Source organism: Cervus canadensis, chromosome 17 (genome assembly GCF_019320065.1).
Source record: "Cervus canadensis isolate Bull #8, Minnesota chromosome 17, ASM1932006v1, whole genome shotgun sequence".
NCBI classification, from domain to species: domain Eukaryota; kingdom Metazoa; phylum Chordata; class Mammalia; order Artiodactyla; family Cervidae; genus Cervus; species Cervus canadensis.
This window is the reverse complement of record NC_057402.1, coordinates 34,281,365-34,307,971: the sequence shown is the minus strand read 5'-3', so window position 1 is coordinate 34,307,971 and position 26,607 is coordinate 34,281,365. Positions and strand designations below refer to the sequence as shown.

At 58.6% G+C, this 26,607-nt stretch overlaps 1 protein-coding gene across 1 annotated transcript; it reads left to right on the top strand.

Moving 5' to 3' along the window:
• Positions 1-2,897: 2,897 nt before the first annotated feature.
• Positions 2,898-26,607, top strand: SEMA7A (semaphorin 7A (John Milton Hagen blood group)). Its single transcript, XM_043489453.1, has 14 exons — positions 2,898-3,117; positions 16,407-16,558; positions 17,381-17,422; positions 17,754-17,846; positions 18,062-18,146; positions 18,294-18,404; positions 19,017-19,156; positions 19,763-19,947; positions 20,813-20,921; positions 21,006-21,204; positions 23,850-23,977; positions 24,174-24,328; positions 24,520-24,581; positions 24,907-26,607. Exons 1-14 carry the CDS (start codon positions 2,946-2,948, stop codon positions 25,266-25,268), a joined length of 1,995 nt encoding a protein of 664 aa, XP_043345388.1. The 5' UTR covers positions 2,898-2,945; the 3' UTR covers positions 25,269-26,607.

Here is a 26,607-nt window from a genome sequence, read left to right as displayed (position 1 = left end):
CATTCTGATTTGACTTCCCTTCACTACCATGCCAGACCCTGGCCCTCTGCTTTCCCCACCCTGGGTACCTCTTCCCCTTCATGCCCAGAGTCTAGCTGCACTCCCCCGCTAGAGCTACTGCCCCAAATCACTTTTACAGGCTCAGTTCTCACCTCCCCTGGCTGCCTGTAGCCAACCAGTTGTGGGCTGCCATCTGGTGCTGGCCCTTTGCCCCTAGGTTGGTTGGCCCAGGGTGTCCATTGGTGGTGAAGCAGGTGCTGAGATGAGCATGGAAAGCCTAGCCAGAGGGCTCCCCCTTTGACAGGAGGTGGGACAGTCTTCAGCACTACCCCATCACCCCCACCCCAGCCTGGAAAAAAATTCCCTGGCACCCGCCCCAGTTTCCATCTGCTGCCCTATTGCTTGGGAGGCTGAGCCCAGCCCCTGACTGGCCCTCAAGATTTCTTGAGCACCTGGTAACCTGGGCCCTGTCCGGGTTGTTCTGAGGATTGTTTAGGTCCAGCCATGCACCGGAGGCAGCCGCAGAAGGGTGAACTATACTGAGAGCATTATGATAGAGAAGGTAGGGGTGTGGGTCCCAGAGAGACTGCCTGGGCTGCCATCCCAGCCCTCCTCTAATGAGCTGTGTGACCTTGGGCACACCTCTTCCCTCTACCCTGGTTTCCATGTTTGCAAAAGGAGCCAAATAATAATACCTACCTCTTAAGACTGTGAAGATGAAATGAATTCAAATGAGACTATGAACATGCGCGGCACGTAGTAACCTCAGCATGGGCAATTGCTGTTGGAGTCAGATGACCTTGGTCCCCAGCTTGGTTCCATCAGCTGAGTTTGGGCAGATCCCTCTCCCTCCCTCTGCCTCAGTTTCCTTCTCTAATATAGGGTTGTGCTCTCTCCCTCACTAAAGGAGAGAGCAGAGAATGTAGGACTGGCTGGGAGGGTGTAGATGGAAGTGGGTTGTGTTGTGAGTTGCTGTGCATGTGGGCAGTGTTATCATCAGTTCTGAATTCTCAGTTCTTACAGGCAAGGCAGGCGATTTCTTAATTTGCTTATCTTTGCAGAGAGGGCAGACACTGGAGCCATGCATCTCAGCTGATGGGGCCCTGGACTGGGAACAGAGTGTCAGTGTTGGAGGTCAGCCTGGGCCAGGACATCCTGCTGGCTTCAGGGTCACAGGCTTGAGTATAGGACCGGGGTGGGTGGGCTGTTCAACTGTCCATAGCCTCTGTCTCTTTGGGACTGTGTACCTCTGGGCATCATGAATCAGCCCTACCCAGTGGGCCAGGAACCTAGTTCTGCACTATCCCTGGAGGCATCTTGATTTCATCTTTTGGCCTGCTGGGGTGTCTTAGGGGCACTTAGGGAAGAAGGAGAGGATAACTGGAAACAAAATATGGAATGGTAAGGCAGAACTTCCTAGTGATAACCTTTTCCTGGGGCTGTGGGGCTGGGCAGAGGGTTGGAGCTGGGGCTGGGGCCAGGGCAGCCTGTTCCCTGTCTTTGGTGGTCTGTAGTATGTGAATCAAGTCCAACTAGGTGTGCGGGTCTTGGGGGCCCCAGTGCACCTCTGCCACTTCCTCCTCAACCTGTCTTCTCTCCGGCAGCCCACCTGAGGACAGACGTTCAGTAAGCAGTAGGTGGGGCTTCCCAGGTGGCGCTAGTGGTAAAAGAACCCGCCTGCCAATGCAGGAGACATAAGAGACTCAGGTTTGATCCTTAAGTCAGGAAGATCCCCTAGAGGATGGCAACCCATTCCAGTGTTCTGGCCTGGAGAATCTCCACGGACAGAGGAGCCTGGTGGGCTACAGGCCACAGGGTCGCAAAGAGTTGGACACGACTGAAGTGACTTAGCACAGCAGGGCACAGCACGAGCACTGGAGAAGTGGGTTTCCCATCCTTGGTTAGGTTGGGCTGAAGCAGAGGTGGAGGGTCTGGGTCCTGACTGGCTTGAGGGAGAGGAGACTCCTTTACAAAGGGCAGACGTGAGGCTCGGAAAAGATGAGCTGATGGCAGAGCTGCCTGGGCAGTTCAGATGACTGCAGAGGGATGTGGTCAGACCTGCAGGGGGTCACCACCGGGTCATCAGGTTGCCTGCTCGGCTGAACCCTGTGCATTCTGTGGGCAGAGATCCCTTAAAGCTGGTCTGACTTTGTTTCCCCAGCAGTGAGTCCTGGGCATGCAAGATGCTTCCTTCTCTTTCTACTTGGGGAAGGGGCCTTCTTAATTATATCCCCCTCCACTCACATGGAAATGAGTTTGGATTTTCTGAGCATACACCAGCTGGCTGGGGGGGAGGCAGCCCAGAAGCCTGCTGGCTGGGGAAGGGAGGAGAGGGGAGGGGAGGGAGCCAGGCCAAGATGAAAATTCCGTGTTCTCACAGCAGAGCAAGGATGGGGTTCTGAGTGCTCCCCACAGATTATTGACCCTCTGCACAAACCCCGCCCTCTTGCTTAGGGAAAAGCTTCTTGCTTCTGCTTATAGGCTCAGAGGAGCTGTGTCCACTCAGGCCAGCCCGCCTCTGAGAACCACATCCTTCAGGGTCCAAACACTTAGCTGACCATTAGCGAGGTTGTCTGAGCCCTCAGGAGAGGTCCTTCCTGACTTCTAGGCTAGGCCAATCCCTTTATGCTGTGGGGGGAGTGACTCTAAGGCCCGGAGAGGGGACAGAACCTGGAGCTCATCACAGAAGACCATAAGTCTGTCTTGCTCGCTGCCCACCCGGGTTCTGCCTGACGGTGGAGTTGCCCAGAAACAGGTGGTGTAGGTTTCCCTGGGGCGTGGGGGAGAGGGGGACACTTACATCCCCCTTGGCTAGCCTAGAGACGAGGGGCGGGGGAGGGGCGGGGTGGGGTCAGGCGTTTGACTCCGCCTCCTCGCACTGGCTTCAGCTCACGCTCGGGCGCTGGCTCAGTCTGGCTGCTCTCCGCCGTCGCTCCGCTCTGGGGATGACACCGCCTCCGTCCAGATGCACCGCCCTCGGCGCCCCGCGAGCCCGCGTTTCCAGCCCTCTGGCTCGGTCCAGGTTCCCGCTGCGGCTGCTGCTGCAGCTGGTCTGGACGGCCGCCGCCTCTCAAGGCCACCCGAAGAGCGGACCCCGCATCTCCGCTGTCTGGAAAGGTAGGTGGCGCCGCGCGAGCTGCGGGGCGCGGGATCCAGTGCCGCGCGGGGCGGGTGCGGAGTGTGCGGCACCAAAAGGAGTGCTTGCGCGCGGCTCTGTGGGTCCCGGGCTGTCCCCGCCGGGAGCGTGTGGGTCCGGGTGAGTGTGTGAATGTGCGCACGGCCACACAGGAGCAGGTGTAACGCTGCGGCGAGCGAGCGGCGGGGGCCGGAGCCCGGCTAAGTCGCTCCAAGTCCGCCCGCAGCCGGGAGCCGCAGCGGTCGGGCGCAGGGGGACGGAGAGGGCCCTCTTCTCGGCCCTGGGCACTCCCTGTCCTCCAGCGCCCGGGCCTCTGTGCGGGGGATCCTTTCTCCCGCCGGGACCCCCACCCGACTCTGTCTTCCAGAGCTGCGGGCTCTAGCTGCGTGCGGGGAGCCAGTGGGGCCGGCAAGGGGGCGCGGATCCTCTGCCGCCGCCGCTGCGCTCGGGCTGCGGGAACAAAGACCCCGCTGCCTGCCCCCGCCCCCCGCCCCGGCCCCAAGCGCGGGCCGGGTAAAGGGGTGGGCACCCTGTGGAGACCCCGGACAAGGTGCGGTGCGGAGGCTTCGGGCACCCGGGCGCTGCCTCTGCAGTGCCGGGACCAGTCGCTCCCCCCTTGTCCGCACGTGGCAGTTGTCACAGGGCTCGGCGCCAGCGTGGGGGCAGTGCCCGATGGGTGGGGCGCGGCCATTGGGACCCCCAGGCAGAGGATTTGGGGAAGGAGTGCAGCCTTTAGGCCCTCGTGGTTATGTGAACTTGGGGGACCGGAGTCTCCCCCAGGGGCGCCTCAGTTTAGACCACTGTACGTGGGTTGGAAAACCAGCTGGGTGGTTTGAGGGGTTTTCTGCCTCGAGGGGCTGAGCTCCCCTCCTCTGCAATGCACAAAAATGCTTCCCCACCCCCCTGCCACTGGGCTGTGTCCCCATGTTCGGCGTCTGCGCGGCCCCCCTGCGGTGGTGGTGGACCGGCAGTGGGGGTTGGGGGGCTGGTAGATTTGGCCCCTCCGGGAGCTCTTTGATGCCTGAGGCGGTTTGCAGGGATTGCCAGAGCCTGAGCATTATCTGGGGCAGGTATTCTTAGCAGAGAGAGAGAGAGAGAAAAGAAAAACCCACTCCAAAAGCAAGTGGCCTGAACTGCTGCTGCAGTGGAGGGAATGTGACTCGCCCAAGGTCACTGTGCATTGTGTGAGCTCACAGTGCAGAGAGGAGGCTCTGATCTGGCAGGGACCAGAGCTTATTCTGAGTTAGGAAGTGGAGAAAGATTTAGGCCGTTTCTTGGCCATGAAGAGGGTACTCTGGGGGCCAGCTCTGCTACCCAGACAAAGGTATTCCTGCTGCAAGTGGAGCGGGGCATCTGGACCCCTGACCATCCACTCAAGGTAGACACCGACACACCCCTCAGTCATACCAGCTCCAACCTGGGCTCTCTTTTCCTTCTCAGCATCCTTGTCTTTCCTTGGCCCGCTTAGCTGTCTTGGACAGCACGGCATTTGTGCACTTTGAAGGGGATGATGGCCACATCTGAGTGTTCGAAAATCTCCCCTTGCCTGAGTGTTCTGAAGGCTCCCTTTGTGCCAAACCCCTTGCCTTTGGCTCTGCTTTTCCCCATCCCCCAGTCTTCCCAAGATACCCTTTCACACACATACTTAATGCACACCCACCTTTTAGCACTTAATGCTGCCTTCCCATCTCGGGCACTTAGTTCCCACCCTGAGGCTATTTAAAACTGATTTCTGTCCTCTTACCCACTTTCCAAAGTGCTGTCTCTGCTGCACGCAGTTCACTATTGTAGCCACAGTGGCCGTGCCCTCTGCTGGGTAATGCACTATTGACCCCCACTTGGGTCTGCCAGCCCCTCACCTTTCTTGGCCAAGGGCAATCTGTGGTCTTCTTCACTGGTGCCAGGCACCCCACAGGCCAGACAAACCCTGCCATCCACCTGTCCCCCAGGACCACCAGCTGGTAATGGTATGCCTAGCTGACAGCTGCCTCCTATTTCCCGTGGAGTGACACATGGCAGTCGGACAGGAATGGGCTTGGGCAAGGCGAACCCAGGAGTAGGGTGAGAGGAGGACCCTCCCAGCTTTGCTGGAGGCCTACGTCCTGTATACCAGTGGGGTGAAGGGATGGGGACGGCAGCCTCCAGGAATGACTAGACCAAGGATAAAGGTAGTTCTGGAGCTGCTTTTCCATGAGGCCTAAACTGGGGTTTTAATTATAAGCCAGGACAGGTGTGAGGACTGGAATGGATATAGAGGGATCTTTCTTTGTCATTTATTTCCTGCTACTTGAACCCCCATGTCCTAGGGGATGATTAGATAAGGGAGTTCTAGGAAGGTCCTGGCCTGCTCTTGTCAGGGGGGTTGATGCCTCTCCAGCCTGATAAAGGTTGGCCCAGAGCAGCTCTGGACAGAAGGAGGGATGTGCTAGTACTGACCTGCCAGGTGCCCTTGAGCTCTGTACCTGTCTCTGACCCTCAGAGCTTGTCAGGACTCTGGAGTTTTTCCCCCTAGAGCTGTCACTGACACGGGGCCAGTCAAGGGTGTGACTTTGTGGACGTGACCTCCCTGCAGCAGGGGCTGGAGGGGAGTGGTTTGCAGGTGAAGGCAGGAGGTGGGCATGCTTGTGTACCCCTCTCCCATTCCATCCCTGGTTGAAGGAGATGGAGAAGACCCGAAGACCCTGATCTCCAAGGTCAGAGGTGAGCCAGCTTGTCCACAGCAAGAAGCAGAGAGCAGTCTCCACTATCCATCTGGTTCTGCCATCTCCCTTGTCCAGTTAAAAAACAGGATGTTATTGTTGACTCGGCAGCTGCTGGGGGAGCCATTATGGGGCCACTCCCCAGGGTGAGGGGTTGTTGTCACCTCCTTTAAGGGGATGAGGTCACAGCTGGGGCTCCCCAAGCATCACCATTTCCAGTGGAAATCCTTGCCCCCTTGGGGACTCAGATGTATTCATCACCTTCAAGGTGAACTCCCCCTGCAGAACAGGGCGGGGGTAGGGGGTACAAGTCCCAGGAGGAAGGGGAGTTTCTAAGCTGGGAGAGATGCTTGGTGATGTCACCGGGAGTTTCCTGCTAGCTCTGTGGTCCCCCTTTCCTGAATAATGAAAATTCTAAGAGCAGGCTGGGATGTGAGAGATCTGGCACTAGCCCAAGATGACCATGATTAGGGAGAAAGAGATGGGAATTTGGAAGCCTGGTTCTGCACCCAGCTCTGATGATTTTCTGTGTGCCTCTGGGCAAGTGCTTGACTTTTTTTTTTTCCTCCCCCTTGACTTTTTCTGAGCCTCAGTTTCCTCAAATTTCCAAAGCAGGTGGTGGTATTTGTCGCTAAATCGTGTCTGACTCTTTTGCGACCCTGTGGACTGTAGGTTCAGTCCCTGGGTCATGGAAGATCTGCGGGAGGGCATGGCAACCCACCCTGTATACTTGGCTGGAAAATCCCATGGCAGAGAGCCTGGCAGGCTACAGTCCATAGGGTTGCAAAGAGTTGGATATGACTGAAGCGACTGAGCACATCATTATCAGAACACTAATCCTTTGCCTTTCCGGGGCAGGTGGAGGCTGTAGTGGTCTCTTCAAACCCAAGCAGTAAGGAGAAACCAAAACCTGGGAAGTCAGGGGAACTCCTTTAGTTTTCTGTTCTTTCCTAGCATTTTCTTTCACATGTTGATGGCTGATCAGCTGGAGGAAATGGCTCATTTGGTTTGTGTCTCCTGGGGTGGGCATAGTAATTCAATATTTTTGGCATTTATCATTTGCTGGGGCCAACCTTGTGCTGGTCCTGGGCCTAGGGAACCAGGGATGAGAAACTAGATGAGTGCATAGGCGTCTCTGTGTAGATGAGGAGACAGACAAGCAAGTCAACCTGCAGTTACAATGCAACATGTCAGGGCCTGTCACAGAGGGCAGCTGTGGGGGTCAAAGAGGTACCTAATCCAGTCTGCACAATCAGAGGAGGGGCTTCCTAGAAGAGGTGATAGCTCAGGATGGTGCGTGGAATAGGAGCCAGCTTGCGAGGGGAGGGACAGGAGGCAGTACCCTGGTGTGACAGAATTTCAGACCCCAGAATTTGTAACTAGGATGAAGGAGAGGCAAGGAGCTGTGTGGGCAACACTGAGTCAGCCTGGGCTGGGGGCTCCAGGAGGGTTTTTTGTAGGAGGGGAATGTCTGAGCTAGGCACCTGGCCTTCCACAGCCAGCCCAGCAGTAGGAAGGAAGGACCATGGCGGGCAGGGAAGACCTCCCTGTGTCGTAGCTCCCTGATGGGAAGCTGGGGCAGGGTTCAGGGACCCCAGAGCCTTCCTGCTGACTCCTGACCACAGGTGTTCTCTGGGTGAGGATGCCCAGTCCTCAGCAGAGATGCTTCATGGGCTGAGGAGCTTGCTCAGCGTCAGCCAGGCCCTGCTGGTGTGGGAGGTGCAGATGGCCTTCCTCTGCCCAGCTTTCACTTCCAGGAACCTTCACCTCCTTACCCGGGGTGGATCACTACCCAGGCTGGGCACTTGGGAGAAGCAGGGAGAGCAGGACACCCTTCTTGGAGGAAGGCTGGGCCAGGACCCCTAATGTGCAGGTGGGAAGCTGAGGCTCAGCCTATGGGGTGGGACCCAGTGGCCTGCAAGCGGCGGTGGTAGGAGTGGATGGCCCCCGAGTTGACAGCTCAGGCCCCAGCTGACGTCCTATCCTCCACCCCCAGTGCCACTGCTGGGCAGTCTAGCTGTGTCACAAGGGGCTGACCGCGCTTCCTCTGCTCTAGTTGACAGCTCTGGTTCCTCCTTTCTCGGGTTTCCTTTTTTGGCCAGGCCTGGCTGCCCCGGAAGCCACCTATCTCCAAGGGTGGGGGTGGAAGGGGGGTCCTCCTAGAGCAGGGACTGTAGCCCCCAAATGTCAGAAGACTTGGGCTTCTCCCTTTCCTAGCCAGCCCAGGCTGTGAGGGATGTTTCAACCATCCCTTTCTTGTTCCCGATGGCCAGTCAGCCTCCAAGCCCTTTATTGCACCCCCACCCCACCCTGGCCACAGGTCTTCCCTCACCATTCCCCACTCGCCATGCTTTCCTGCCTCAAGGCCATCACCCTGCTGGCCATTCCTCCAAGCACCCAACTCGCCCCCCTTCCTTCTTTCTGTTGGTTCGATCTCACTTCCTCCAAGGAGCCTTCTTGGATGACTCTAACTCATACAGCCTGATGTCAGAAAACAAACGTCAGAGGTCAGCTGGGCTAACCACTTATTCCACAGATGGGGAAACTGAGGCCAGAGAAGCCAGGGACTGGCCCAGCATCACCCAATGAGACGGGCAGAGCCGGGAGCAGGTTGTTGTCTTCCTCCCAAGACTGTCCTTGGCCTCAGCCCTTGGCCTCCCTCCACTTGTCTGTCTGTCTTCATGCTCTGTCCCCAGGCTTATGGCTCCCCGAGCCCATTTCCAGTTCAGCTGGACCCAGACTCTCCCTGCCCCAGTGCTGTCTGCTCCCGGGAGCCCCAGCAGCTTGACCTCCTCCCTTCAGGACCTTGGATTTGGGCCAGCTCCACACACTCTTCTGGTCTTTTCCTCGGGGCAGCTGGGCCTCAGGTCCTGGGGGCAGGTTGATCTGTGTCACGGCATGGACTAATCGGGGTTTAACCGTCATGGCAGCCCGGGATTAGGCTGAGGCTGCTGCGTCTCTGCACCCCTTCTGCCAGTCAGGGGTGGGGCTCTAACCCAGCACCCCTGGGGGCGGCCCTCAGAAGGAGGGCAGCCAGTCCCTGCTCTGTGCCTAGGTCTGTGTTCCGTTCCTTTTCCGGTGAGGGCAGAGGAGAGGCTCTGGGTTTGCCCTTGGAGGGCCTGCTGGTACCTGGAGAGGTGGGCCTGCGGCCTGTGACTAGAGAGGGCACCTGGGGAGGTCAGGAGCCTGGTGCAGCCAAGGACTGGGACAGGAGGTGAGAGCAGGAAGGGTCAGTGTGGGGTGGTGCAACCGGGGACGACTGCCTGGTAGAGGAGGAAGAGCCAGGCTAGACAGAGGAACAGGGACGTGGACTGGGGCAGAATGTGGCATAGATTGCTGCTTGTGTCCTTGTCTTCTGGGCCCGGGGCTCTTTGCCAGCCTAGTGAGGGAGGAAGGTCACCGGGCAAGGCTGGTACCCTGTCGGTGGCCCAGGAGCCTGTCCTAAGGTGTCTGAGTCTGACCTTGGGGTTTGGCCTACCCTGGTCCTGCTCCTTTTTAACGCAACGCCCTCAGCTGCCCACACTTGCCCATCCTGGCCTTGGATTGGCCCTGGGGGACTGGGCTTCACCTTCAGGACCCCACAGTCCAGGTGAAATTCCACCAAACAGTGTGATCCGAGAGAAGATGGTGTGTGCCAGATGGTGTATAGAACAAGGTCAGAGGGAGGACGGAACCATGAGGCCTGGAGCAGTCTGGGACACTTCCTGAAGCCGGCAGGGGAAGAGGGGGATTGAGGCTAGATCTTTAAGCCCAGGTAAGACCATGTGCACAGAGAGAAGGGGCAAGGCGGTCGGGGAAGGAGAGCACAAGCGAAGGGGTAGAAGTGGGATGCAGCCTTGCAGCCATGGCAGAGAGGAGCAGAGACGGGCGGGCCTTGACTGCCCAGCGGAGGAGTTGGGCCCTGCTGCGACAGGCAGTTGGGACCCGTGGTGGGTTCTTGAGTTGGGAGGTAGAAGCAGTGTTTTTTTTTTTTAACCTGTGCAGGTTGGGTGGGAGCCTGGCTGGTTGGATAGTAGAGAAGGGTCTCTGAGCACACCCTCCCTTCGCTATAGCCTGCCCACACTGACTATGCTTCTGTTCCGGGCAGAGATCATGGGACGCTTGTGTACTAGTCAGCACGCAGTGCGGCACTACACCCTCAGGTCCCTAGTCCCTGCCTCCCGCAGGCCTGCACACCCACGCTTGCTTACACACACTCTATTTAGGGCATCGTGGATAGAGGTCAGGCATTCATCGGCCAAGTAGCCTCTGACCAGGTTCCACCCTCTCTGGTCCTCGGTCTCCTCATTTGTATGAGAGGCTGACCTAGAGGCTTCCAAGGGCTCACCTATGGAGCCCAGTGTTATAAACACAGATTTCAGACTCAGTCTGCCTGAGTGTCGGCCTCCACACCACCAGTGAGCTGGGTGATCTTGGGCAAGTTACTCAACTTCTCTGTGTCTGGCTGCCCTCATCTATAGAACAGGCATAATAAGAGAAGCTGCTTCGAAGAGTTCAGTGCTGATTGAATGAGTTAATACATCTGACACTCGAGTACCACCCGGCACTTAGTAAATGCTGTGGAACAGTTAGGTGGGGGTATCATTGTTGTCTGCATCATCTCCCCCTTTGGCGTCTCTGATTGCTGATGAAATGCAGCCCTGGCAGCCTGACCCCTGCCAGCTCTCCCTAACTGCCCATGCTGGCTGGCTGCCCTTGCTCTCTGACCCCTCCCTTCTTCCCCTCTGGCCCAGGCTAAGGCTGAGCTAAGGAACCTTCTGTTTCTCAAGGCCCCCTGTCCTGCCTGCCTCCTTCCATTTGGGGTGGTTTAGCCATCCTTTGCCCTCTCCCTGACCCCTACTCTGGCCCTGGGCCCAAGGGCAGGCCCAGTACCTCTGCCTATCCTCTCCTTTGAAAGAGCCACCACCTGACTTCAGCCTCACTCTGGGGCTTTTAGAACCTGCTGAGCTGAAGGGCCGGTGGAATCCGGGCAGAATCCGGAGACAACATGGCTTCCTGCCTGCCCTGGGCTTGGAGCCTCCTCCCTGTCTGGCTGGGCCTCTGTGCTAGCCTTCCCTGAGCCCCCAAATCTGTCTTGGTTCAGCCCCGCCCCCAGCACACACTCAGCTTATTCTCCACGCTGCTCCTTACCCTCATGCCTTTGCCCCAGCTGATCTCTCCAGCAAGTCAAGCCTTCTGGTCCTTCTAGAACAGTGGTGCAGTGCAGAGAGCACACAGCCCTTGGTGGCATGGAAGGCCCTTAGTTTTCCTTTCTGTAAAATGGGCATGCAGGTGCTGTCCTGACTTCTTTGCGGGGTGGTCGGGGGAATTTGGTGAGCTAGTTGGTGGAGGCAGATGAGGATGTGGTTTCGTTGTTGCCTGTGCCTCCAGATAGCCGTCTCTGACTTATCCAGTACTCACAACCCTATGCTTTTCCCCAAATGCCCCCAAGCTTAACCTGGAGTGTTTTGTTCCAAGAGTCACGGTGGGTCATAAAACCTAGACCTTAGCGAGTACCAGCCCGTCCAATCCACTGAGGAGGAATCCACACTCAGGAAGGCCCAGTCCCTGGTCACAGTCAGGGCCAGCCAGCCGCCTGGCTGCCACTGGGGCACAGAGAGAACCCGGGCTGAGTCCGCATTCAGCTTCTCTCCCACCCACGGCTGACCTTGGTGGGTGGGAAGACCCTCCCCATGGCTCAGCACACCGCCCTCTGTTCCCATGGCTGATAAAGAAAGGCACATCTCCCATGACCCCGAGAACCGCCTCAGGGGCCGCCACCTGCCCCAGCACACCAACGCTGTGGCAGCTGTCTGGAGCCCTGCCCTGCCGAGTGCCGCCAGCACCCCAACAGCAAGCACAACCCTTCCTTAGCGCGGGCCCATGCCACCCCATAAACTGGGCTTCTGGATACAAGGAGCGGCTCCCCGGGCCCTCCTCCCTGCCATTCTGCCAGAGGCAACGATGAAACATTTGTTCCTTTGCCCCTCACCTCCTCCAGGGGAAAGGTTTCCGTCCACTGATCTGACGCACAGGGTTCCACAGTCCTCCCTTCGAGTTGAAGGCTTTGATTGCTGAAAGCCCCTGGAGGTCAGAGTCCTACTGGAAGGATGGTGGGTGGCTGATCCTTCCAGTTACCAAGTCAGTGACTTTTCCCTTGGCCAGCAAGGGAATGTAGGGTAGAGAGCAGGAGATGACCCAGGGAAGCCGAGAGAAGGGGACGAACGGTTTTTGAAGATGAGGACCCTCTCACGGAAGTCTGGGCTGTGGTCCTGGGCTGGAGCAGGGTGCTGAGCTCCAGAAACCTGGGCCAGCGGCACGGTCTCTCTGGCCTCCGGGCCCCCTCAGCTCAGCCACTGTTCCCTTCCCTTCTCCTTGACCTATGGGCTCCCACAGGATGGCCAGCCTGAGGGCTAACTCCTGGGCCCTGCGCAGGCCTTCCCTCTTCTCCCTCTGGCGAGGGTGTGAGGTGGGTCTGGTGATCCAGGGTGGGGCCCGACTATGGGAGGAGGCTCCTGATGGCTGTGGTTGGGCCTCCAGTCGGAGGGTGGCCTGGCTCCTGCCCCGTGCCCGTGCCCGGGCCTCCCTGGCTGCCTGCTGCAGGCACTCCCTGCTGGATACCGCATTCCTGCCATTCTCGGAGCCCGCCCTGATCCCTGCTCTCAAAGGGCTCCTTGAGGTTAGCATTCAAGGCCTGTCGGGCCAGTGGGTCAGCTTGGAAGGCTGTCCTTGTCCAGACCAGACTGTGGGGCCCATCCCTTGTTGCTCCCTCCACCTCCATTATGACACCGCCCCCCATTCTGGCTACCTCTCCTCCCTCCCCTGAGCAGCCCTCTCTCACGGGCAGTGAGGATGTGGGGACGCTGAGGACCAGAGGGTGACGGCACTCAGCACTGATGAGGAAGAATGATGCTCCACCAGGCAGCCCCGCTTTAGGAAAACCCCCTCCACGGAAGGTCACACTTATCCCAGACAGTCGGTTGCTGGTATTGTGCTGGGAGGGTGGGGGCCACCAGAGGGGTCAGGTCTGATTGGTTCCCACAGGATCAGAGCCCCAGGGATGGCCTGGCTGGGGGCCTGATGGGGGAGGGCTGCCCCCCTGACACCCGGTCATCTTCTTGACCCTCATTTCTGTCTGGGGCTGGGCCTAGTGAGGAAGGTGGGGGCTCAGGGGGCCACGGAATCTACCTGGGCACAGGGCAGCCTGAGTGTGCCCTTTCTTGGTCCAGAAGAAGCCAGGATTGGCAAAGAATCACATGGGGATAGGGGGCTTGTGCCTGGCTCGCCTCTGGGGCCATGCCCACCCCGTGTATCCCTAGCCCTCTCCCCTGCCTGAACCCCTGGTTATTCTGAGAGCTTTTAGCTACCACTTAGTCAGCCACTAATGCGTCAGGCCGGGGAGTGAGGGGAGGGGACACGGTGCCAGACGGTGCTCCTTTTAGACTTCCAGGATAGGAAGTGGGGGGTAGGCTGGTCAGACAGGGCAACCTGGGGTGGGGGGATGCTGGAGGAGAGGAGGCTCTGTGGATCCTGGCTCCGCTCATTGGAAAGAGAAGGCAGCTCTGGAGACTGAAGGGCAGGGGGTTGGTGTAGCCTTGGTCCCCTGCCTTGCCCTTCCCCCATCACCACACTGGGGGCTTCAGCCCACCTTTCCCCCTTCTCCTCTCTTTAGGTCTCTTCACCCACCACACAGTCAGCTTCCCCACCTTTGCTCAGGCTGTTTCCACTGCCTAGAATTCTCTTCTTGCGTTTCTGACCCATCTAGCATAGGTCTGTCTGCCTTCCCCATCCTTTTGGATTCCTAAGGAAGCAAGAAGACATATTTAGGGATGCAACACTGAATCTCTTTAGGAGCAGGCCCCGGCCTTGCTCAACCCCTGCTGGGGTGGAGCCTTGAATGCCTCCCCCTCCCCTCTTGGTGCCAAGGGGCCACAAATCCTGGCCGCCAAGACTTGGTGCTGCCTTCACTTCCAGGCAGCCCTCCTGCCCCTGAGCCCCCCAGCCCCCGCTCCTGTGACCTGAACAAAGCTTCCTTTCATGTATTCATCGAGCTGCTGCCGCTCAGACACTTCCCCTGCACAATCAGGCCCTTTGAGGGCCTCGGGCAGTGCGGGAGCCGGGCTGGGGCTGGGGTAGGGAACGGGCCAAGGCCTCGTCCTGGGGCCGAGCTGGTGCCATCTCCCCCGGTACACATCACCAGGCGCAGGGGCAAGAGGGGCGGGGGCCTCGGGGTCAAGGGAGGCAATGCTCCTGGGCTCCCATTTCTCCCGCAAGATGAGGTGAGCAGTTCCTGCCTCCCTCCCGCTCCTGACCCCGACAGCCACGGCCAGGATTTGAGCGCAGCGGGGCTCACGCTTGCAGATCTGTGCAGGGCTGTCCTGGCATGCTATACCCAGCAGCACCCCCATATGCACCCAGCAGCCCCCCAACCTCCGTGCAGCCCTCACCCTCCCTGTGTGTTCTCAGCGATACTTGGTGAGCAGCCCGGGGGTCTGTACCAGTTTTGCTTGAGCGCCATGGAGGCTTGCTTTGGTGTGGCTGTTTCACCCCTCCAACTGGGTTCCAGGGTAGGGCCGGGCCTCCCCGCAGGGCTTGCTCTTCAGGGCCAGGCCATGGCTCTCCCATCAGACTAGACTGCCCAGGACAGGCTGCGTCTCCTCACTTGGATGGCCCTGTGACCCCAGACACAGGCTCCCTCAGGGCCCCTCCCACGCCCCTTCCTCCGCGACTAGGGCTGAGCATCGGCTGTGCAGACCCCTCCCCTGAGGCCTGTGGCCATAAGCTGAGGCGACTGTTTGGAGGTGGCCAGTGTGACCTTGGGGCTCCTCCCCTTTGGCCTCTGACGGGCCTCAGATCTCAGGTTCCAGCCCCGCGTCTTCAGGCCCAGACATGTAGCTTTTTCTGGGCTGCCTGGCCGTCTCAGGGAGTAGGTGGGGAGCTGGGGCTACAGACTGTCTCAATTCCGGGTTAGGCTGTGGGGCTGGTGGCGGCTGCTCAGGCTGCGGGTGAAAGGGGAGCCGGAGCCAGGGCGCTGAGTCAGGAAAACCTGTGTCTCTCCCCAGCACTCTAACACTCTAATTTTATCCCAACTGCTGGGGAAGGGGAGCCTGCCAGCCCTGGCTGAGCCCTCGCCAGGTGAACCCAAGGGCTGTGAGCTCAGCGCTTCTCTGTGGCCCGCAGTGCTGGCGTCTTCATGAACGTTCCTGTCTACCAACACTCAGTCTGGATGAGCCAGAGTCTCCTGCCTCCAGTGCGACCTTGGGCTAGAGTGTCCCTGAAGGCCCTCCATACAGTGAGCCGGGCTATAGCTGAGGTGGAGTCTGAGAATAGCCCACTTGCCCACGTGACCTGGCCATGCAAGAATGTATCTTAAGGAAAGGGGGTGAAAGTGGAGAGGGCAGTATTGCAGGGTGGGTAGGGCGCTCTGTCCCTGCTGAATGCAGAATCAGGAGGAATAGCTCAAATGGCACAGAGGGGACTGGGGCCAAAGTCAAGGACAGGGCAGTTCCTTTCTGTCTGGGCTGAGGGTGTCCTGCTTGGGTGTCACTGCCTGCTGCCCTTGAGTTTGCTGCAGCTGAATAAACAGTGATCAGGCTGAGGGCACGGGCTGATGCTAGTTATGGCTGATTGCTGGGGGTGCCACCGCAGGCTGTCCCATTCCTGTAATTTAGCCCTGCAAGCAGGACGACCTCAGCGATGTCACCGGAGATGAGACATCTTCTCCCCGGAGGCAGTGGCTGCAGAAGGTTTCTTTTTTGGGCCAAACTGTCCCAATCAGCCCTTCTACTTAAAGTCCCAGGCTATGCTCTGTGAAGGGCCCCCATCCCAGAGTTGTGGGGAAGTGGGGGCTGGTCATCCCTCCCCGGGAATGAGCTGGCATCCTTGTGAAACCAGGCCGGGGCAGTCCAGGGCACAGAGTCCAGCTTGGGGGCAGAAGCTCTGGTTCCTGGCCTGCTACTGCCCATGTGAGTTTGGGCTGCCCCTCTCTGGACCTTTGTTTTTCCATCTCTAAAATGGGAGGAACTGGACATTAAGATTCCTTTCTGGCTCTTGATCCTTACTGACCTGCTCACTCAGGGGATGGGTTAGGCTGGGAAGGGTCAGAGAGGGCCTCCTGAAGGAGGGGAGAGGGTTCCGAGCAAAGTGATTCCTGGGAGCCTGAACTGGCCGTGGGGTTCTTAGAGGCCTTGCTACCTGCAGGAGGTGGAGGTGACCGCTTGCTCTGTCCTAGGCAGCAGAGAGCCTCAGAGCAGAGTTGGGGGCCCTCATTCCCAAGCCCAGCCCTCTTGGGAGCAGCAGAATGTGTGCAGGGGGGGAGTGTGGGGGTGGGGGTCGGTTTGCCCCAGGGGTCCTTAAATTCTGTCCCGACTCTGAGGTCACACATATTGTAGGGTAGGGGCCTTGGCTTTGGGGTGAGGACAGCTGGTTTCCAGCCCCTACCAGAGGGCTCCTCTCATTTCCCGCTCACAGCTCTGAGTCCAGTGTCTCCATAGCCAGCTCCAAGCCCTTTTAGCTCAGTGGATGCGGTGTGCATGGGGGGCAGGCCGGGATCTTCCAGCCTCAACGTTTTCTGCCTATTGTCTCTTCCTTAGGCCATGCAGGGCAGGACCATGTGGACTTCGGCTCAACTGAGCCACACACGGTGCTTTTCCATGAGCCAGGCAGCTCCTCCGTGTGGGTGGGCGGACGCAACAGAGTCTATGTCTTTGACTTCTCCAAGGGCAGGAACGCCTCCGTGCGCACGGTGAGCCTGGACCCTCTCCTGCCCCCTTCTCTCTTCTTTCTTCTCCGTCTTCTTTTTATTGATTGACTGATTGATTGTTTTGGCTGAGCTGGGTTTTCGTTGCTGCGTGTGGGGTTTCTCTCATTGAGGCAAGCGGGAGCTGTTCTTTGTGGTGGTGCACGGGCTTCTCATTGCAGCAGCTTCCCTTGTTTTGGAGCATGGGCTCTAGGGCATGGGCTTAGTAGTTGTGACACACGGGCACACAAAATTTGTTGCTCTGTGGCATGTCGGGTCTTCCCAGACCAGATATCGAACCTGTGTCCCCTGCATTGACCCGTGGATTCTTAATCACTGGACCACTAGGGAAGTCCCTTTCCCCATCTTATCTCCTCTCTGGCCTTGGTGAGAGGCCTCAGGGAATCCGGGGGAGCTGGCATGTCTTCCAGAACTGGTCAGCCCCCATGATACCCCATAAGTGGTGTCTGGGGAAAGACACCCCTGAAAGTGGTCCTGACTGGCCTGGGTGTTGGGGTGATGTGGAGACAGGCATGGAGCTAACACGCCTGGCCGGGTGGGGAGCGCTGACTAGGGAGGCCTAGCAGGAAGTGGGCCGCCCAAACCCCGTGACCTTGTCTTGTGAGATTTCTGGGCTGGCCCATGAGCTCTGGGCTTTGGCTCTGGGTATCAGGCTGAGTAGCCTGTGTGATCTTGGGTAAATCACTCCCCTTCTTGAAGCCCTAATTGCTCATCTGTCAAACGAGCCCATCCTGAGGATGCTTGGAAAGCAGTTGGGGCATCTTGCCCCTGGCAGGCAGACTCATGTCCCCCCTCCCTGTTCCCCAGGTGAACATTGGCTCCACCAAGGGGTCCTGCCGGGACAAGCAGGTGAGTGGGGAAGAGGGATTGCAGAGGGGAGGCTGGGCCCCTTGGAAAAGTCCCTAGGAGTCTGAGGAAGGAGGCCTAGCCCTGTCTTGGGAGCCGCATTCCTGGAAGAGGCAGCTCTGTCCTAGGGTTCCTGGCCTAAGGGGGAAACACTCCTTCCCTAAACCCTTCTCTGTTTGTAGGGGGGTGGGAGTCAACTGCACCCACTCGGGCTCTCCTTAGAGATACCTCCTGGGCTCAGATTTCTGAAGCCTTCTTTCCCAAGACTGAGGGTCCTGGCGCTAGGCCTGCCAGGGCCTCCAACCAACTTCTTGCCTTCTGCCTTTCCTGGCAGGACTGTGAGAACTACATCACACTCCTGGAGAAGCAGAACGAGGGGCTGCTGGCCTGTGGCACCAACGCTCGGCACCCCAGCTGCTGGATCCTGGTGAGGATGCCCCTCCCTGTGTGCCTGATCAGCTCACCCTTGTCTGGGTGGACTTCTGCCCCCCATGGTGGGAGGAGGTGGTGGGCCGCTCTGAGGCTGGTCTCACCTTGTACAGAGCTCCTGGGAGGATGGGGACCCTGGCTGAGCAGCTGGCACCCGTGGGAGGCTGTGACCATGGGACCACGTGGCATTCTGACCCCCTTGGTTTCCCCTAGGTGAACGACTCTGCAGAGTTTCTTGGGGAGAGGAGAGGTTATGCGCCCTTCAGCCCAGATGAGAACTCCCTGGTTCTGTTTGACGGTAGGGCTGTGGCTGGAGCAGGCGGGTGCCCTGAGGGCAGCTGCCCTGGGCTGGGGGAGGGTGGTCAGCACTGTGCCTGGCACAGGCCCCGTGGAGGGGCTTCCAAGAGCTTCATGCCCTTATCCGTGGCCCTCCCACTGTGTCCAGGGGATGAGGTATACTCCACCATCCGGAAGCAGGAATATAACGGGAAGATCCCCAGGTTCCGCCGCATCAGGGGTGAGATCGAGCTGTACACCAGTGACACCGTCATGCAGAGTGAGTCAGGCTCCCACTGGGCCGGGCCGGGCCGGGCCGGGCCGACGAGCATGTATGAATGCTCAGGGGTCCTCATGTTTCTGGGCGGTCTCCCTGAGGGCTGCTGGGGCCATAGGCCATCAGGAAAGTGGGAGCTGGGTGCAGCCCTGAGAAGAGAGAGCCGAGGAGGCGGGCCTGGCCAGGAGCAGGGGGTAGCAGAGGTGAAGATGTGGGTGCAGAATGGGCCTGACACCCTCTGGGGACAAATCAGAGGAAGCCCCAGACCCAGTGCAGGCTCCCCAGGAGCCACAGCATGTTCCTCTGCTGAGCTCATGTGGGGCCACTCCCATTCCCTCCACTACCAATTAGGCAGAGGTGACATAGGGGCCCCCAGGGACTCCTCCAGGTCCCTAGGCATGAAGTCATTGCTCCTGGGCCAATGACATCTTTGTAGGAGAGGGCAAAACAGGTGAGGGGTGGGGGTGCAGAGTCTCGGCCCCCTTGGGGTGTTGGACCTGGTGTTCTGAAGTTTATTCTGGGTGGGACTGGACGTGGGTTTGTTTGTGCAGACTCGGGGACTGGGTCCTCTGAGAGGCTCCTGGCCTCACACCTGTTCACGTCTGTCCCCGGCAGACCCGCAGTTCATCAAGGCCACCATTGTGCACCAAGACCAGGCCTACGATGACAAGATCTACTACTTCTTCCGAGAGGACAACCCTGACAAGAATCCCGAGGCCCCTCTCAACGTGTCCCGAGTGGCCCAGCTGTGTAGGGTGAGCCAGAGCAGCGTGGGCAAGTGAGTGTGTCTGTGCCTGAACAGGAGTGAATGAGTGTGTGTGTGCAAGTGTGCGAGAGGGTCTGTGGGACTGTGGGAGGAAGAGGGTGTGCACAGGAGGGTGGGTACATCTGTGAGTGGGTAGTGATGGTTGCGATCACGTGCATGTGTGAAGGTGTGCACAGGTGTGTATTCATGGAGAGTGTGCACGAGCATATGCGGGGGAACAAGAGTGTGTTGACATTGTGTGTTTCACCGGCTTGAAGATGCTGGGTTGTGTTGGTCTGTGTCTTGTGTGTGAGTGTGAATGTGTAAGACTGGGCAGATGTGTGTCTGAGCCGGTGTGCTCGGTGGGGACCTGACCCCGCACCCTGCAGGTCCCCAGTGTGGGCCCTGAGCCCTGGGTCAGCCAGGCCTGCCACCTGGAGCCTGGCCTGAGTCGTGGGGCACCCCAGCCTCGCCCCTTGGCATGTCCCCCCCCTTGCAGGGCCTCCTTTCCTCCTCAGAAGCCTGGGTGCCAGCCTTCCTGGCATCAGGTGCCCCGGGTGTGTGGGGCAGTCCAGGCAGGTGCTGAGGGACCGCCCCCGCCCCTCCTCATTTCCAGGGGGACCAGGGTGGTGAGAGTTCACTGTCCGTCTCCAAGTGGAACACCTTCCTGAAAGCCATGCTGGTGTGCAGTGACGCCACCACCAATAAGAACTTCAACCGGCTCCAGGATGTCTTCCTGCTCCCCGACCCTAATGGCCACTGGAAGGACACTAGGGTCTATGGTGTCTTTTCCAACCCCTGGTGAGTGGCCCTTGTCCTGGGGCTAGGCTGGTGAGTGTCCAGTGGGGATCAAAGCACTTGGGCCCTGCCGAGGGGATGGCTGATATGGCAAGTGCGGGGATTCCAGGCTCAGGGACGAGGCTGTTGCCGGGCCTGGGTTGGGTGGACACAGGGCTCAGGGGGATGTGTGTGCTGGTGTACAGACAGCTGTGTGCACACGTGCCGTGTGCATGCGTATGGCTCCTGGGCCTGTGTGTCCGCCAGCTGTGTACACAGAGCGGCTGCTGGGCCCTGGGAAAAAGGCTGCTGAGGCCTCTCAGGATGCTGGGTGCTATCACACCCACTCAGGCATTGCCTGCGCCTGATAATTCGCACCTCTTAATCACTCTCATTGATTGAAAACAAGGCAGGCCTAAGTGCAGGGTGTGTGGGGGGAAGGTGGGGGCAGGGTAGGGAAACCAAGACCCTGCTCTGGGGCTCCCGTGTGCATGGACCCAGTGGGCTGGGAGGAGGGCGGGGGTCTGGCCTCCATGGCCATTAGCATCCCAGGGACGCACGTGTTGGGATTCCTCTTGCCCTGGGGTTGACCTCTGAACTCTGATTCCGTGACAGAATACAGGTTGTGGTTTTATATTGCAAAAGAAGGAAATTAGGCTGAACTTCCGTCCCTCCCTCTTTCTGTCCTGCCTCCTTCCTTCCTTTAGTGGTATTTACTAACACTCAGGCACTGGCCTTGGCCTCCAGGAGAGTCCCTGCCTTCATGGAGCTCGAAGGCCAGGGGGCTCGGTCACAAGGCTGCAGTTATACTCTGGTGCGGGGCTGGCCTGAGTGAGTGGAGGTGGGCGGTCCTGGGCCTCCCACTGAGGTGGTCTCTCTGTCCCCCCAGGAACTACTCGGCTGTCTGCGTGTACTCCCTCGGTGACATAGACAAGGTCTTCTGCACTTCCTCACTCAAGGGCTACCACTCGAGCCTCCCCAACCCACGGCCTGGCAAGGTGAGCAGTGACACCCGCCATGGCCCAGCCCGCGACCCCACCTCCCAGCCACCCCACTGATCTGGACCTGTTCTCCTTGCCCAGTGCCTGCCAGACCGGCAGCCGATACCCACAGAGACCTTCCAGGTGGCCGACAGTCACCCTGAGGTGGTGCAGAGGGTGGAACCCATGGGGCCTCTGAAGACGCCACTGTTCCACTCCAAGTACCACTACCAGAAAGTGGTTGTCCACCGCATGCATGCCAGCAATGGGGAGACCTTCCATGTGCTTTACCTAACCACAGGTAAGGGGCTACCTGGGACCTCTTTTCCAGTCTACTTGGTAAAAATGAGTATAAAGAATAATGTCATTAACATCTGGTTGGATAGTTATACCTGTAAGGGAGAACTGAGTGGCTAGGAGCTGTCAGGAGTTAATATGTATAGCTGTGGAAGAATCAGGCAGTGAGGGCTTCCTGGAGGAGGTGGGGCAGAAGGAGGAGGGCATTGAAGGCTAGAAGGTACCCGGATTCAGAGGCAGAAATGTGTTGAGTGTGAGGAAAGCTGGGTGTAGCTTGGTCCAGCACTCTGACTCCTGAGGATGGTAGGAAGAGATGTGGAAAGTCAGGTGGAAGGGCCTGGTTCCAGGTGTCTGATGGGCCTCTGCCAGGCAGAGTGAAGAAATTGGTCCCTCTCACTGTCTTTGAGATTATGCAGCTAAGAGGAAACATCTGATATGGGATGAAAAGAGTTTCATGAGATGTGAGGAAGGGCCTCCAGACAGCAGTGCCTTTGCAGGGTCTTGCGGAGGACTGCTGGGCCACCTCCTTTTCCCTAGAGGGGCTCCCTCTGGGAGTGGGGTCTGGCTGGCCCCAGAAGCAAAATAAAATGTTCTGAAAGGTGAGCCTGCATCCCAGAAGGTCATTGGCCATGAAGAAGACAGCCCTGCGGTGGCTTTAGAGCAACTTCCTGGTCCCAGACTGTGGGCGAAGATGCTCTGGGAGCAGGCATGGAGATCAGTGTTGAGGGGAGGGTGCTGTAGGCCTTCTTTAGGACTGGGTAGTGGCACCATCAGAAAAAGCAGTGTCTCCCCCAGTGCCTAACACCTCTGGGGTCATGTAGTCTAGGCCTCAGGCAGCCCCCTCAATTGTACATACCGCCCCATGTGACTTCCTGCTGTTGCTTCACCTTGGGGTTTTCTCAGGGTCATGGTGGCCTCATTGGTTTTTTGGCTCTTAGGAGTCTTGGGGAGAGTAATTTCCCGTTCACAGGCTTGGCTTCTGAGTTGTGAGATCCGCCCCTTGACTCCTCCATTCATCCTGGCTCCACCCACTGACCCCTGTCCTTGCTCTGCGCCCTGGCTCCACTCACTGACCCCTGTCCTTGCTCTGCTCCAGCAGCGGATGGCCTGGCTATTGTGACCAGCCAGCAGGATGGAGCCCTGGGGTGTAGGCGGGGTGACAATGTAGGACTGGGAGCAGGAGCCAGGACAAGGCAGGCTGGTCCTGGGCTGAGGGAGCTGTAGGCTCCCTTTCTGCAGACCTGGAAGCCGATGCACTTGAGTGATGAGGGCATTTGTCTTGGTTCTCCCTGAGGGCCATCAGAGAGGTACCGTTTTGGAGTCTGCAGCATGAAGGATGGGGCTGGGTGGGAAATAGGACTTTCTGAGCCCTCTGCAGAGGATGGGAGGTTCTTACAGCTGGAAGAAGCTATGGGAGGTTGTCACCGGGCTGTGTGGAAGAGGTGAAGGGCAGTGTGGGTGTGAATGTAGTGCTGGGGCTGGGAGCCTGTCAGGCCAAGGGAGCCAGGGACCACATCCCCGGACCCGCAGAGCGGGGATCGTGGACACTTAGAGGTAATGTCCCCGGCAGGCAGTCATCTAATCATCTGACTGCTTTTTTGGGGCAAGTGATGCCCTGGGAAATTGGGAGGGAGGGAAAGGGAGGTAGGCTATTCTAGAAACTGGGACAGCTGGGGAGGTAGGATTGGGAGGACTCAGGGGTCAAGATGCCCGTTAGTCCCTGACAGGAGTGAATGGAGAGAGCTCTGGGCTCTGAGGCAGGCAGCCTCATATATGACCTTGGGATCCCCATGTGGAACCTAAGGTCCTTTTCAGGTCTAAGATTTTAGAAAAATAAAAAAATCCCCTAAGACTGCATATGCAGTATGGAATCCTGGATTGGATCCTGGAACAGACAAAGGACATTAGCGGAAAAACCCGTGAAATCCCAATAAAGTCTGCAGTCGACTTAATCATAACAAACCAGTGTCAACTGCTTGGCTGTGACAAATCTCACAGTCATACAAGATGCTAACCTTTGGGGAGACTGGGTGAAGGGTATATGGGAATTCTGGACTGTCTTTGTGACTTTTCAGTACATCTGAAATTACTCCAAAATAAAAAGTTTATTTTAAAGAAAGCACACCTGAAAGAGTCCAGGAAACAGAAGAGGTTGGAAGGGTCTGGTTCTGCCTGCTCTGGGTTCCAGTTAACAGTTGCGTGACCTTGAGCAAGTTGCTTGGCCTTTGTGAGCCTCATTTCCTTTTCTTTGAAGTGGGGATGTTGATACCCGCCTCCCAGGGGAGTGGGGGATTAAATGAAGTGCTGTAACTGATGCATGTAGCTGGAGGCTTGGCAGTGCTGGGGCACGTGGGACTGCTGGTTCTGTTCTTCGTGCTCCAGCTTCCCCTTGCGGCCTTGGGGAACCCAGAGCCTCCTGGGATGGCCTCCCTGGCCCAGCCTTGGAAACTTCTTGTGATATCTTTGGGCCCTTAAGACCCTCCCCAGTCATGCTGTCCTCCCCCCACCCCACCCTGTCCTCTGATGCTCGCCTGAGCCGTGACTTACAGCCCTGCCCACCCGTATCTTTCCTGGTCAGCTCCGCCCAGGGGGAGGCTGCCTGACTGTGGTGGGGCTCCCGCCTGCTGACCCTCTGCCCTTCATCCACAGACAAGGGCACCATCCACAAGGTGGTAGAGCCGGGGGAGCGGGAGCACGGTCTTGCCTTCAACATCTTGGAGATCCAGCCCTTCCGCCGGGCGGCCGCCATCCAGTCCATGTCACTGGACGCTGACCGGGTGAGCCTCCCCATCCCCAACCCACCCTGTGGGGCTGACGTGACCGCCAGCTGAGGACAGAGCCCTTCTGCGTGTGACTTGCATGTTCTTTTCAGGGTCTCTGGGCCCCCAGGCCTGCCAGGCAGCTGGGCCTCCACCTGGGGGCTTAGAACTCAGTTGGGATCCCTGGCCTGACTGGTCATGTTTTTCCTTCCAGCGGAAACTGTATGTGAACTCCCAGTGGGAGGTGAGCCAGGTACCCCTGGACCTGTGTGAAGTCTACACCGGGGGCTGTCATGGCTGCCTCATGGCCCGCGACCCCTACTGCGGCTGGTACCAGGACCGCTGTGTCTCCATCTACAGTTCCCAAGAGTATGTTGGCCGGGCCCCCTGCTCCTAGGAGAAAGTGAACACAGCAGTGGTGCTTGATGGGCAGCATCCCTTCTGGCCAGACCCTCCTCTGGGTGGGCACCACTGCTGCTAATGGTCAGGGGTGAGAACAGGGAAGGGGCCGGGCCTGTGGCCTCCTGTTTTCTTAGCCTCTCTCTTCCTTCCAACTCCAGGCCAGTGCTGCAGTCCATCAATCCAGTCGAGCCACACAAGGGGTGCCCCAACCCGAAGCCAGGTACCTATCTGGCCCAGCTCAGAGGCTACAGTCCAATGCGGGTGGTACATTCGTGCCCCAATTGCCCTGTCTGCGGGAGGCCAAGTCTGGTCCTGGGGGCTCCAGACAGATGGGGCAGGACAGTCCTGTGGAGGGAGCCCCCTTGGTGTGGGGGTTCTACAAGGAGTCGGGTGAGAGAGGCAGGTGAGAGTAAGGAGGAGACGGGGGCTAGTTTCCCCATGTTCATTTAGAAGCCTTGGCCTTGTAGCCCTATCAGCGTGGGAGGACACAGCCTGCCCTGGGAGCCCTCGGCTGCTCCTCACGGCTCCCTCCCCTCGCCCCCCAGAACAGGCCCCGCTGCAGAAGGTTTCCCTGGCCCAGAACTCCCGCTACTACCTGAGCTGCCCCATGGAGTCCCGCCACGCCACCTACTCCTGGCGCCACGAGAACAGCGTGGAGCAGAGCTGTGAGCCCGGCCACCAGAGCCCCAACTGCATCCTGTTCATCGAGAACCTCACGGACCTCCACTACGGCCACTACTACTGCGAGGCCCAGGAGGGTTCCTACCTCCGTGAAGCTCAGCACTGGGAGCTGCTGCGCGAGGACAGCGCCATGACCTCGCAGCTGCTGGGCCGCGCCTGCACCCTGGCCACCAGCCTCTGGCTGGGTGTCCTGCCCACGCTCATGCTTGGCCTGCTGGTCCATTAGAGCCTCACGGGGCCGGGTGTGCTGCAGGCTTCTGCAGCCCCGAGGCACTGGAAAAGTCTCACATCCAGAACCGGCGGGGCCCGCGAGCTCCTTGCCCACCACTTCTTCCCAGGGGGACTGTGTAAACCTGACGGGGGACACCGGGCCTGCAGATGGCCAGCCGCAGGCGGCTGTTGGGCCCCCGTGGGGCGAGGGTGTTGCGGGCCACGGAATGCAGGCTCTGACTCTGAAGCTGGGGCCTTGATGACCCAAGACTTTTATCTTTTGGAGATTATTTTTCAAAAACTCCTCCTCAAACGGATGAAATGCAGTGATGCTCTTGGCCTAAGAGCCTGTGGGCCAGAGAGTGGGGTTTAAAAAGAGGAATGGGGGACCCCATCTCTGGACCTTAAGGCTGAGGCCCGAGTCCTTCTGGACTCTCTAGACCCAGATCGTCCCCTCATTCTCCCTCCTGCCAGGACTCGGGGAGGCTAGTGTTCCTGCAGGCCCGGGGCTGCCCTCTGTGACCTCCTCACCAGCCCTGGGTCTCTTTAGGCAGCTGCGTTGCATGTTTATTGAAGGATGTTTGCTTTCCGGACGGAAGGACGGAAAAAGCTCTATTTTTATGTTAGGCTTCTTTCATGTATAGCTACTTCTGACTGCATCTGTATGAAATACCAAAACTACATGCGGGGTAGGGTGGGGAGGGAGGGGCTGGGGGAGGGATGGGTCATGGCGGGGTGGGGGGGGGCTTGAGTCTACGGCTCCTGGGAATGGGATGAGAGTCCAGGGATGGGCATGGGTTTGAAGAGAGAAGCATGAGCTGGCTCTGCCCTGGGAGCCCAGTCTGAAGGGGACGTTGGTCCATGCCCCTGGTCAGGGTGGTTGCGGGAGGGGGTGGGATGAGGGAGACAGGGGAGAATGAAGGAGAAAACTGAGCCCTAGGTTCACCGTGTTCATTTCAAAGGAGGAGCCAGGTCCTCAGGGGGAGGTTTCTAGGACTCTGCCCTTGGCATTGGGGGTTGGGGGGCGGGGGGAGTCCCCTCCCCTCCCCTCAGCCCCCTTCCCCAAGGGCTGTGCTTCCATGCTCCTAGCCTCCCACCTTCAGCTCAGGACATGTTATAACTTAGGCTAAACTGTGAATTCCTGTAGGGACGGCCTGGGCCAAGCTCTCCAGGTGGGTGGCTCTGCCCCCAGCCCTGTCCATGGATTTCAGCAGAGAGCTGGGCCCTTCTCTGGCTGTGTCTGGCCAGCCTGGGGCAGGGCCTGGGGCTGGTGGCCTTCCAGCTTCGGCCCCTGCATCTCTTCTCAATGCACTTTAATAATGTAACATATTACTAATAAACAAACTATTTATTTA

Bases quoted from the DNA above. Each gene is read 5' to 3' on its own strand.
- SEMA7A (XM_043489453.1), top strand. From the start codon at position 2,946: ATGACACCGCCTCCGTCCAGATGCACCGCCCTCGGCGCCCCGCGAGCC. The intron at 3,118-16,406 runs GTAGGTGGCGCC...TCTCTTCCTTAG, and splicing joins CATCTCCGCTGTCTGGAAAG to GCCATGCAGGGCAGGACCAT. The intron at 17,847-18,061 runs GTGAGGATGCCC...GGTTTCCCCTAG, and splicing joins ACCCCAGCTGCTGGATCCTG to GTGAACGACTCTGCAGAGTT.